The sequence below is a fragment of the Aquila chrysaetos genome, chromosome 4 (genome assembly GCF_900496995.4).
Source record: "Aquila chrysaetos chrysaetos chromosome 4, bAquChr1.4, whole genome shotgun sequence".
Lineage (NCBI taxonomy): Eukaryota > Metazoa > Chordata > Aves > Accipitriformes > Accipitridae > Aquila > Aquila chrysaetos.
Window position 1 is genome coordinate 31,987,481 of NC_044007.1, and position 13,081 is coordinate 32,000,561.

The 13,081-nt window shown below is 47.8% G+C and overlaps 2 protein-coding genes across 2 annotated transcripts in view; both read left to right on the forward strand.

Moving 5' to 3' along the window:
- Window positions 1-867: 867 nt before the first annotated feature.
- LOC115340045 (zinc finger protein 704-like) lies at window positions 868-8,133 on the forward strand. Its single transcript, XM_030010838.2, is given in 3 exon segments — window positions 868-1,148; window positions 1,151-1,213; window positions 7,981-8,133. Coding segments are annotated over 3 exon segments (435 nt in total). The 5' UTR covers window positions 868-929.
- LOC115340206 (zinc finger protein 704-like) overlaps window positions 1,089-13,081 on the forward strand; it is a 111,332-nt gene continuing 99,339 nt past the window's right edge. The window contains exon 1 of the mRNA XM_030011404.2: window positions 1,089-1,213. The gene's annotated coding sequence lies outside the window, so the exon portion shown is untranslated. The remainder of the gene's footprint in view (window positions 1,214-13,081) is intronic.

The window sequence follows — 13,081 nt, forward strand, 5'->3', positions numbered from 1 at the left end:
TAAAGCTCTGTTTGGAAACTATTTTAATTTAAAAAACTTTTCAGAAAGGTATTTCAAAGCTTAAAGTGCATAAGTACTGCAATTTAAACTCGGAGTTATTTCCCTAGCCATCCTGGAGAGTTTTCTCCTCAACAGAGCGTAGATAGCTCTGCTTCGAATTTTCGTCTGGTAAAAACCCCAGTTTCTTCTCAGCTTTTTTCCCAGAAGTTCCATTTTTTCCATCAGTGTTTTCTGGGGAGGGGCGAAATCGTCTTCCTTCACCCAGGCCCGAGACATCTGGCAGCCTGTCCCGCGGGCGGAGGCTGCCGGGCACCCCCGGCCCTCCTGCCGTTCGAACGGACTAAGCGCCGGCGGGGGTGCGGCGGCGGGGACGGAGCGGCACCCCGCTCCCCGCGGCGTACCCGGGGCGAAGCAGGTGGGCGGCGGGGGCCGGCGCGCTGCCGCTCCGCGCCGCAGGGAAACCCGCCTGCGGCTGCGGGCGGAGGCAGCGCGGCCCCGCGCAGCGCCTGGCGGAGCCGCGGTCGGCGGGAATCCAGTCCGGGTTTTGGTGCCGGGGACCAGCGGCGGCGAGGAAGGGCGAGCGGGAGCGGACCCCGCGCCGCGCCCGACAGCCGGGCCGAGCCGGGCCGGGCCGGGCGGACGGGCAGGCGGGCCGCCGGAGGAGGAGGAGGGAGGGCGGCGGCGGGAGCAGGTGGGCGAGCGGCGGGGCGGCCGCGCCGGCACCGGGCCCGCTTCGCCGCGCCCGCGGGCCCCCATGGCCGCGGCGCGCCGGCCGCACACACCCACCGCCGCCCCCCGGTGAGCGCCGCCGCCGCCCCTTGGGCTCGGCGCTGCCGCGGCGGGGCCGCTGCCCGCAGCCCGCAGCTGGGGCTGAGCGCGGCGGGAGGCGGGCCGGGCCGGGCCGGGCCGGGCGGGCGGGCGGAGGCACCATGCAGGCGCGGCGCTTGGCCAAGCGCTCCAGCATGGGCAGCCGGCGGCTGAGCGCGGGGCCGGCGGCCGCGCAGGCGGACGGGGTCCGGCCCCCCAAGGCCGAGAGCGCCTGGAGGCCGCCCCGGCGGGAGGGCTCCGCCGCGGCGCTGGAGGAGGAGGACGAGGACGAGGACGTGGTGGTGGGGGTGGAGGAGGAAGAGGAGGAGGAGGAGGGCGGCCTGGGGAGCCCCCCCCCCCGGCGCCGACCGGCCACGGCAAGGGCCCCCTCCGGGGGAGCCTGAAGGTGCGTCCCGGGAGGGCGAGGGCGGGAGCGGGGCGGTGGCGGCAGCCGCCCGGCCCGGCCCGGCCCGGGGCCCTTGGAGGGGCCCGGGCGGGGGTGCCGGGCCGGCGGGGCGGGGCAAGCCGGGCCGGCCGGTGCCCCGGGCCGGGCCGGGGGAGCGGTGGGGGCGGCCGCTGTGGCCCGCCCCGGCCGGGCGGCCTGCGGCTGGCGGAGGGGCGGCCCGCGGCGCGGCTGGGGTGCTGCTGGAGGGACTGCGGGGGGGCCGGGCGCGGACGGGCCCGCGCTCTACAAGTCCCAGAGGAAGCGGGTGCCCGCTGCGGCCCGCCGGGAAGGCGGCGGTGGGCTGGCCCCGGGGGTCCGGAGCCCCGGGGCGGCCGGGGCGGGCAGCTGCGCGGCTAAAAGGGGGCGTGCGCGGGGAGTCACCGGTATCTGAAGTAGTTTGAGTGTTGAGAATGAAAGAGTTTTCCTGGGTGAAGTGCGCGGCAGCGGGGCTGCTGGCGGGGGTAGTGGAGGATGTGCGGGCTGGCCGCTTGCACAGAGGTTCCTTCAAGACCTGGAGTCGTGCCTGCGGCGTGCGTGGGTTACACGGTGCTGGGCAGGGCGTTGGAGGGCTCCTGCGAGGGCAGGTGGCTATGCTAAGGAGACCGGGATGGGCGGTTCGTGAAAAGTTTCTGAACGGAGCAATACTGTGCAGAGGCCCTATTAAAATCCCGTCGAAGTGCGCTTGGGCAGTCCTCTGAATTTGGTGCGTTTTGGAGCAACCTGCTGAACACACTTGCAGGCTGAGATCCTGCAGACTTAGGCTTAATTATTTTATCGTGAGGGGTTTCCTGTAATTATTTTTCTCTTGGGATAACCCAGACAGTAGGGTTAAGTCTGTGTGTAGGTCTGTGGAGGATTCATGTGATAGATGTGCACTGGTTATGGAAAATAAATGTGTATGAAAGTCTAAAGGGTATCCATTTGGATTGATTTTTTTTTTTTTTTTAATCTAGATAATTATTCTTACTTAACAAGAGATCAGGGTTGGCCTAATGGTAGTGCCATATTAGCATATTACAATTGGGGTCCTCCCTGTATCTACAGAAGGAAAAAAAAAAAAAAGGAACCAAAACTAAACCAACCAAACAACAACAAAAAATCCCTAAAGGAAAGTAGCAGCAGAATTACAAGTTATCCCCATATTGCTTCAGAGCAAGTTTGTTATAGCAGTGACAGGATATATCTGACCCGCTTGAGTCATTGGACCCTGTCTCTGTAGCTCTTTGGTCAGTCTGTCAAAGGCCATGAGATGTAGTTATGGTCTGGCTGGGTCAGACTGTCCGTGCTGCTGAGGCCCAACAGGCTGGGACAACTTTGTTGCTACAAAACCTTTTGGCACTTGACTGGTAGCCTAAGGATGAAGGGTGCCGTAATGGGCGTCTGGTCCCACCAGTCTCCCCATCGCACTGAAACTCCAAGTGGTGGAGGAGGCTTAGAGAAACTTCCTCTGTGTGCCTAATAGGAAGAAAGTGTGAAATTCTCAAATGGAGCACAATAATCTGAAATATCAAATTGCATAGGTATAATCTGCATATAATATTGGTTATTCTCTTTGTCAGCCCTCAACATGCTTTTGAGTAGTAGGTCTGTTAGTATAAGTAAAGGTTGCTGGTATTTCTGCCTTGCATTTAAGACTATATGTGCATATAAGAACATTGTGCTTGCATGTATTTACTTCCCTGGACAATAAATCTGCCTCATAGATGAAGTGAGCGGAGTAATGCGTATTAGGCTACTTTTAGTGTGTGTAATAAACTCTCAAGTCATCTTTGGTAACCAAGTGCAGGTATTTACCCTCTTTGGAAGAATAATTTCTAACTGTCATGACCTGCTCGGTTTTTGCTTTCATTATTTATACTTTTGAGTACTATAAACTGAGAAAACTCTTATAATTTAACATTTTAAAGAAATTGTCTTTGGCTTCTGTATATTTCTTTAGGGGTCGTTGGTGTAGGAGTACGTAAAGCTTAATCTAAGGGTTCTTCCAAGTAATTTTAAAGCAACAGATTAAACGTGAGAGAAGTGGACATAAAATGAATGCAGAGGTCCAACTGTAAAACTGTGGGAGGGTAATACGACTGGCACGATCTGGCTGTGGTTTGTAAAACAGGATTCCTGCCAAATGGAGAACTGGCATGGGGTCAGGAGCATTTGACTCCTTGACTTGGCCTTCAGAGTTGGGGTCCGGGAGCAAAGGAAATTGAAGGGGTGTCTACTGATGAGAGAGAGCATAATATGTTGTGGTGTCCAGCACTCTTCAGAACAAGAAATGTCCTAGAAGAGCTTCAGAATTTAATCAGACTTGGAAGCAAAGTGGCCTGGGTGCTGGTTTTGCAGTATACGCTATCCAGATAATGCAATTAAAAAGCAGCACGCAATATTTTGGTATGTGGTATAGATACAGATGATGCACACATACACTTGATGTCTGTGCCCTTGTTTGGAATGGCATTTTAAAGCTAGAGGTTTCATGGGCTCTTCACAAAGTCACTTCCGTGGAGTGCCTGTGATACATGGATGAATGCATCATAGGATCTGCAATGGAATGAATATTTTTTAAAAGTGCCTGAGAATTTGGTCAACTAGTCAAGTGGAAAAAGGTACCTGCACCATCAGAGCTTACAGCCGTGTTGTCTTCACCAGAAAGAAGTCCACTGTGTGGTTGCACCGCAGGTGGTCTGTTTTTGACCCTTGCTCTTAAGCGTGGGGGTAGAGAGAGAGAGGAAGAAGTACTTTATAAAGACAAATCTTATTTTTCCAATTTCTAAAGTCTTGGAAGGAGAGAACAGATGTGACAAAAAATAGAGTGAGTGAGACTGTTGGTCATGGGGAAGATACAAAAATTGCTTCTTTATATTGCTGTAGCCATATAGATGTCCAAGTGGAGGACACTGGAGAACACTTTTTTGCTCTTTTTTCCCCCTGCTATTCTAACACGATGCTGGAAGAGGCATGAGCGTGCTGTGTGTAGCTGGTGGCTAATGGCAGGAGAGCCAGAGAGACTTTGAGAGCCTGTAAAGCCTTGTTGAGAAGTGCTGGGTTTTCTTACTTTGTCAGAACACCAAAGTGCTGATTATACAGACTCATTTTGCACTTGAAACTCTTTCTGTGCAACCCATACTTGCTGCTTTAGCTGCATCTAGATTTCCAGCCATCTGAAATTAGATGAAAAAGAATAAATAGCATAATTACCAGTACATTGTCTTGAAGCGTGGATTAATTGACAGTCCTGTTTATTTCATCTTTTGTATGGAGCTTGGTTCAGATACCACAGGCAGCCACATTAGTACCGTGCTGGGGTTAATTCACCCTGTGGAAACTACTGGTTTTGGTGATACAGAGAGAAGGTTTTGAAGTAGGGTCCATCAGCGGTCTGCGATGCTCAGTTTATCTGGTACTTAGAAGCAAGCCCCACTGCAAGTAGCAGAGCTATGCTAATTTCCCGTAAATCACTAGAGCGCTATGATTGAGGATTTGGGCTGGTAATGAACATAGGCTTGTGATAACTTGCCAACATGTTGCAATGTTTTCTCTACTGTGATAAACAGTAAAGGGGTTAGTGCTTTCTTCTGTTTAGCCCAGTTGAGCTGCCACTTTATCTCCAGCCCAATTTCTGTTGCCAGGCTCAGAGTATGGACAGAGGACATTTCTAACCCAGCTGACTATGGGGGCTGCTCCTGTTCCTCAAGCGTTATGTTTCCGTGGTCTCTGCCCTTTACCTTACCATAACCCCCCGTGAAATTATCCATTCGAGATACTAGCTTGTGTGTGAGCACTTCTTGGTAGTTCAGAAGGGTGAATTTCCTGCAAATGGATTTGTTCCTGCAAATATGCAGCTCCCAGGATCATGGGAAATGGGCAGATGAAGAGTCTGAAAACTAAAGGCCCAGAGAGCTGTGCCGTGATGCCGGAGGAATATGAAGGCCCAAGCTGCGTAAGCAAGACTTCAACTTAATGCACATTGGGCTCAGTTTTGCCCACCTTGCAAAGTGGAATTTGCAACAAGTACGAAGTATGGAGCACATGCAGGTCTGTGCCAGAGGTTTCAGCGTGGGGATGGCAGATATTGTTAGGAGTCTCAGTTAATCCAGGAGAAACTATGCTTTTGGACATGATTTTTGTGGTTTGTTTTGTTTTGGGTTGGTTTTCTGCCTTTTTTAAAAAGATAGACATCTGTGTGGTATATGGGATGTAGAAGAATCTTCAGAGTTTGTCTGGAAGAAATCAGTTGCCTGTTACTTACGTGCGTTGTTTGGCTGGGTTGAATTTGCTCTCTGCTTCTTTGCTCCTTTTCACTGCATTCTTTCTAAAGCCAGGTGTGAATTCATTGTTGTCCTTTAAATCAAACTTTCAGCTTCACTGTTTGAATGGGCTATAGGCTCATCTTGGGCAAAACAAACTTTTTTTTTGCTTGATTAGCAAAGTGCTATTTAATTTAGCTTTCATATGTGTGTGCAAATATATTTTAACAGGCAATTTGCAAAATGCAAACTTCAGATACCACATTTGCTTAGTGGTGGAGAGATCTCCAAAACCCGTTAGGAATTTGCATGCTAACCTAAGAGTAAACTGAAATGTTCCCTCTCAGACTAATAACGATAAAGATATTTTTATAAATCCTACTAGTTATTAGAACACCAGAACTCATGTTCTGATCTTGGAGCAGGATCCTGTTAGGCTAGGCTATGTACAAACTCGGAACAAGCGTGATCCTGCTCTACCCTCTTCTGTGAAGTTGAAGAGTAACACAAGAGATAATGAATGGATACTGATGGACTGTGGGGAATAACTAAAGGGTGAGACAAAAGCAGCAGATAAACACCAGCAGCTTAGCCATATTTTTGTAACTAGATAATTAATTTTTAAATTTCAAACTTCATTCAGTTTCTTGCAGTCCTTGAGTGAAAACCTGGCTAGTGAAGTTGGTGTGGAAACTGCATGACTAGACTTGGGATTTTTTTTTCTTCCTCATTAAAAATAAAAAAAGTTTATACGTAGTATGTATTACTGGAGGCAGAGCTTGGCGTGGTGAGATTGTAAGATGGTATTTTTTCTCCACTCTCCCATAAAAAAGAATGGATGGGAGTAATTTGCTGAGGATTTTTGATGTAATCTTGTTGTTGTTGTTTGTTGGACACAGACCAAACATCACCACTTTGCCCTTAAAATTAATTGTATTAGAAAACTGTAACTATGTGAGAATAATGGGGTACAGTGGAGCCACTAAAAGTTTTGATCCTTATTTGCTGGACTGTTTTCAGTCTAGAATGAGTTCAGTTGAGAATGATCAGTTGGCTGCCTTCAGGTGTGCAGTACATACTGGTGGATAGAGAAGTGTTGCTCAGTCTTTATCACACAATCACAGAATGGTTGAGGTAGGAAGGGACCTCTGGAGTTCATCTGGTCCACCTCCCCTGCTCAAGCAGGGACACCCAGGGCAGGCTGCCCAGGGCCTTGTCTGGATGGATTTTGGATATCTCCAAGGTGGGAGACTCCACAGCATTCCTGGGCAACCTGTGCCAGTGCTCAGTCACCCTCACAGTGAAAAAGTGTTCCCTGATGTTCAGAGGGAACCTCCTGTGTTTCAGTGTGTGCCCATTGCCTCTGGTCCTGTCACGGGGCAACAGTGAAAAGAGCCTGGTTGTGTCTTCTTTGCACCCTCCCTTCAGGTACTTCTAGACATCAGTAAGATCTCACTCTTCTCCAGGGTGAACAGTTCCAGCTCTCCGAACCTTCCCTGACAGGACAGATGCTACAGTGCGTTCATTGTGTTTGTGGCCCTTTGCTGGACTCTCTCAGTATGTCCATGTGTTGTGGTTTAACCCAGCTGGTAACTAAGCACCACGCAGCCGCTCACTCACTCCCCGCTACCCAGTGGGATGGGGTTTAAAATCAGGGGAAAAAAAGTAAAATTCATGGGTTGATACAACAGTTTTAACAGAACAGAAAGGAATAAACTACTAATGATAATAACAGCAATAAAGTTACAATAATAATAAAAGGATTGGAATATACAAAACAAGTGATGCACAATGCAGTTGCTCACCGGTTGACTGATGCCCAGTTAGTTCCCGAGCAGTGATCTCCCTGGGCCAACTTCCCCCAGTTTATATACTAGGCATGATGTCACCTGGTATGGAGTATTCCTTTGGCCAGTTTGGGTCAGCTGCCCTGGCTGTGTCCCCTCCCAACTCCTTGTGCTCCTCCAGCCTTCTTGCTGGCTGGGCATGAGAAGCTGAAAAATCCTTGACTTGGTGTAAACACTACTTAGCAACAACTGAAAACATCAGTGTGTTACCAACATTCTTCTCATACTGAACCCAAAACATAACACTATACCAGCTACTAGAAAGAAAATTAACTCTATCCCAGCCAAAACCAGGACACCATGTCTCTCCTGTACTGGGGATCCCAGAACTGGCCCCAGCACTCCAGGTCTGGCCTCACCAGTGCTGAGTGGAGGGGCAGGATCACCTCCTTCCACCTGCTGGCAATACTTTGTCCAATGCAGCCCAGGCTACCATTCACCTTCTTTGCCACAAGTGCAAATTTCTGGCTCAAGTTCAACTTGGTGTCCACCAGGACCCCCACGCCTTTTCTGCAAAGCTGCTTTCCAGCTGGGCAGCCCCCAGCATGTACTGGTGCCTTGGGTTGTTACTCCCCAGGTGCAGGACTTCACATTTCCCCTTGTTGAACTTCATGAGGTTCCTGTTGGTTCCTTTCTCTAGCCTGTCGAGGTCTCTCTGGGTGGCAGTATGACCGTCCGGTGTATCAGCCACTCCTCCCTGTTTTGTGTCACCTGCAAACTTGCTGAGGATGCACTCTGCCCCATCGTTCAGTTCAGTAATGAAGATCTTGAACAGGACTGGATCCAGGATTGACCCCTGGGGTACACCACCATTTACTGGCCTCCAACTAGACTTTGTGGCGCTGATCAACACCTTCTGGGTCCATCTGTTCAGCCAGTTTCCAACTGTCCTCACTGCTTGCTCATTCAGCCCATATATCAACAGCTTGTCTATGAGCATGTTACAGGAGATGGCATCAGAAGCCTTCCTTAAGTCTAGATAGAGAATATCCACTGCTCTCCTCTCACCTACCAGGCCAGTCATTTCGTCCTAGAAGCTCATCAGGCTGGCCAAGCATGACTTCCCCTTGGTGAAGCCATGCTGACTGCTCACGATGATTTTCTTGTCCTTCACATGCCTGAAAATGGTTTCCAGGATTAGCTGCTCCATCATGTTTCTGGGAATCAAGGTGAGCCTGACCTGCCTGTAGTTCCTTGGGTTCTCCTCCTTGAAGATAGAAGTGACTTTTTTATCTGAAAACTTAAGTATTCAGAAAATGCTTTCCATGGTCTGGTAATTAACATTTGTAATGTGTCCTACAACAAGTGCAGATGCACGGACCATTTATGCCTTTCCTGACCCTGTGCTCTTCCAACCTTGCTTCTGACCCAAGGTTATGGAGAAGCCTAACAGTCTTGTAGATCAGCTTTGAACCCTGGAGTCCTACTCTGTGTTTTCCCAGCTGCTAGATTAGAAATGCCAGTGATAGGAGAGCACCAGAGGGATCTTAGCAGACTGGGGGATAAATCTGTGCCTCAAACTGTGCTATTTGGCCATCTCAAGGATGGGAGCTTTGACCTGGCTGGTGTCTGCTCTGTAAATGCTGCTGTGGGTTGAGCAATGATGCTCTTTTATCATTTGTTTCCCTCAGAATGAGAGAGCCCATTGGCTTTGTAATACTTTCAAGTGATTTACTGAATTGCTTATTTCTAAAAATAGTGAGCAGCTTGAACCATTCCCGCTGCTTGAGGCCAGCCCAAAGACTACAGAAGGACGGCAGGCTGAGAGAGACACTCTTATTAAGTGTTTTTGTTTATTTGTGAAAATTGAACAGGAAATATAAAGTGAATAGAAAGAGTGTTCATTAGCTCCTGTGGTGATCAGCTTCAATTTTATGAACTTGTGTTGTTTCTCACTGTAGCATGTTGCCAAACAGAACATGTAGGAATTTAGTGTTATTGGTGTTGCTGAACAATCTGTGATGGGATCACTTTCACCGCTCTGGCACCTTGCCAAACTTTCCAGTCCCAAACGATGATTGCAGTGACATTTGTTTCATTGTATTAAAAGTACATGTGTGGGTGGTATTTGTTGTTTGACAACAAAACTAATGAAGACAGGAAACTGAACAACTTCTGTTGCTTGAACTTTGGATAAAAATACCAATCTTTTTGTTGGTGTTTTTGCAAAACATAAAGAATCAAATTTCCATAAAATCCTGAGCCAGCTGAAGTTGATGGAGAAGTCCTGGAAGTTTAAGCAGATTTGGGATTTCAGCCCAATTAGGTAAACCACAAGGGTGAGTCCATTAGTCTCCTAAAACCTTTCCACAGTAGTCCTAATAATTTTTCAGTGTTGCTTCAGACTATAGAAGACCGTTATGATCACTGGACACAGAAACAGAGGGAACGTAAAATGCCTCAGTGATTAGATACTCAAGTGTGAAATTATATAGTTTATTGTTTTACCATCTTTAATGTATTTTTTTAACAGTGGATAAAAGGTTACTTGAACTTTAGATAGGCAGCGCAATTATGGCAAGCAGTCATAAGACTGGATGGTTACTTAATTTTTTTTTCTGCTTCAGCAGATAAAATGGCTAGTGCCTGCATCATACTGACGTAGAGAACAAACTGTACAATCACCTTCTATAAAGTGGACTTTGTGAAGTTGGTGAGCTAAATGTTTGAGCTAACCTGATCTTTTATGTATACATGCATATCCCTTTGAAATGGTGGTAAGAACTCTCTTTGGATCAAAAATGCTTTCGAACTCATATTTCTCAAGAAGTCTCTTTTTTTTTTTTAATGTAATTGTGAGAAATGTAAGTACTGCCAAAGGAAAAAAATCTGATTTTTCTACTTTAAAATACTTGTAAAGAGAACACTGTGATCCAGTTCTTGCTGCTCTTAGGTCTAGGTTAGTGGTAGTTCCTCTTTAGCTTATGGTTCATAAGGCTATGGAAAGTGGTCCTCATCTGGCTTAGAGCTATATGGAAAAAGCAGAAAAATGAATAAGGGTGAACTGGTGGTTGCTAAGGATTTATAGTGATATTTTACTTCAACATGCGTGGCCACCACCATTCTAGACAATTGTCCTTAGTTTGTCAGGGCAGGAGAGAAGTGGTTGTTCTTGCAGGTGTTCCCCTTTCCATGCTGGTAGGTCTCTCTGCTGGAGCAGCAGCCTTTGCAGCACAGCACGCTTTGTGCCCGGGCACTGGGTAAAACCAGGCGGCATTTGTGGAGTCGCGGTGAGATGATTTAATGTTTTGTCAGTTCCAAAAAGGGTAAAGCATTCCCCTCTCCGGCCTTCCGGCCTTCCTCCAGCTCCCAACCATGCACTAGCTACCTTGGGCTTGCGCCAGAATTCGGTGTGTGTTTTTGTGGGCTACTGAAACAGCGGGAAACATGTGCAGCAGAGAGTCTGTAGACTCTGTAACTTCAGTAAGTTAGGGTGACTCAGGGAAGGGCTTGTCAAGCATGTTGATAGTGCAGAGAAAAAAATGGGCTATCACAGCTAGGGCATGCATAGTAGGGAGGAAAAGAAAGGCAAGAAAGGGAGCAAGCCTTCCTCCTTTAGAGGACAGCAGCCATTTGACTGCTGGTTGGGCTCGGCTTGACTTCGGGCTTGATTGTTCTTCAGGTTCTGTGTGAAGGCTCTTCACCCATGAGACATCGTTGCATCCCTCTAGTGGTTTGAGAGAGGGCTGGTTTCTGGAGTGGCTGAGGAGGAGAAGGTCACGTTTGGCCTCTGCAGGTTTCTACTAGTGTTACTCCATTGCTTCCAGGGATAATGAGATGTAACTCCGTGATACTACTTCTCTGTGTAGTCAGACCCCAAAATAAACTCCTTTTTGGCACCTCTCCCACTCTGAACAGGAAAACTGCTAAATGTTTTTGTCTGGAGCTGAACATAGATTTGGGAGAATCTCTTAACAGGGGACAGCGCTCCTTGCCTGTTCATCTCCTCTGAAGGACCATGTTTTCTACTTACAGGCTTGAGATTAGTTAGAGGAGATAAGGATGTGCACTTAATTGTGATTTTGTAATATCTCCTCCAGGCTCTCAGCTTCAAGGATCAGCACAGGACCTTGAAGCTTTCATTCACAGTGCCTATTTCATTCAGAAGTTACAGCATTTGAATACATCTGTGAACTACCTTGGTTTAATTTCACTGAAATCCCATCATTTAAACAAACAAACAAACGAGCAAAATCTCTTTATTCTCAGGATGTTAAGGCAAATGGATTACATTTCCATACCCTTTTAAAGTGGTCTAGGATCTGCAGCATCTCATCTCAGCTGGCTGCTTCCAAAGTCAGACAATAGCTTCTGACCTTAGAAATCTCACACCTCTCTGCACCTTACTTGCAGGAGATCTTGAAAATAAAGCTAATCTGTTTTTCTTTTCACTAGACACACTCCACTGTATATCTATATCCAGCCAGAGGAGGAGGGCTTTCAAATGCAGATGAACTGATCAAGGGTTTCTTACTGAGAAGCAGTGAGGCAGCATTTCAAAGTCTTCTACTAACTGTGGGGAGCTCCCCACTGCCTCTTGTGTGGTCTGATTTTTGGGAGCTCTGCTTGCTTGATCCTGAATGAGATGATAGAAGATGTGATGGTATTTCTCCCTTCTGCTTTGAACCGCTGCCATCCTTGCCAATCCCAAATCACCAACAAATGAAAAGAGAAACAAGTGGAGTTTCTCATACATCGTCAGCAATGGTCTTGAAATAGTTGAATTTAAAGATACTTTATTTGCACATGAATTTTGGGAAATACAGGCCAGATGGATATTTCTGTCCGTAAGACAGTCCATACACAAGGCTGTATTAAGCTACTTAAAACTTAAGCTGTTGTGTACAACTTCTTAATATAGACAGAATCAAAATTAGGGGCAGCAAAGACAGTAGATACTTGCCCACTGGCTTCTAGGTCCCTCTTTGCATCTCTGGCAAGTAGGAGAAATTGTCATTTCAGAGAAAACAGATGTTTGTAGGCATATCATAGAAAATACCCTGACGTGAGGTTTCGGAGCTTCAGCCAGTGCAGTAGGAACACCTGATTTGATGGCTCTCACTAATTACAGCTTGTAATTACAACCAGTAACGTAATAGAAATAAGAACAAAAAAGTTTGTTTGAACTTCCCTGCTACCCTGCATTAGCACGCTCGTTTTTATCTCCAATTCTAGTCTTTTTAAACTTTCCCAGAGGTGGCCAGCAGCACCCAGGTGTATCCTCCTCTTCTGTCCTTCAGTGCTCCTTGGCCAGCCCAGGGCAAACGTTTCCAGTCCCTCTCCTGTCCCGTGCGTGGCCACAGCTTGCCCTGGCGGCACTGGGCACTGCTCACGCTGCTTTTGCCGCAGGAGAGGCGAGGGGAACCTGCTTCCTGGCAGGCACCCTTCCCGCTTGGATGGCCAGGCACGTACGTCGCTGTGAGAAGAGGTGGTAATTGTTTGAGTTCATTTTAAACTCGCTGTTTCTGAAACCAATAATTGGGAAGGCAATTATGGCTGCCCATTCTTAGCCCTCCAAGTCCTTTTTAGCCTGGTGGATTACGCGAGTGCTCAGTGGTGAGCGTGTTTAGCAAAGCTTGAAGTGCGGCAACAGGATTGCTAAATGAAAAAGAAACCTGTTTTTAGCAACTGTGATCTGCCACTTTCCTTCTGTTTAAGGCTTTCCAAGCTAGCTTCTTAATTTTTAGATGTTTAGAGGCAATGTGTTTCTCAAGGTCTTGTTTTATTTAAGAAAACGAGGC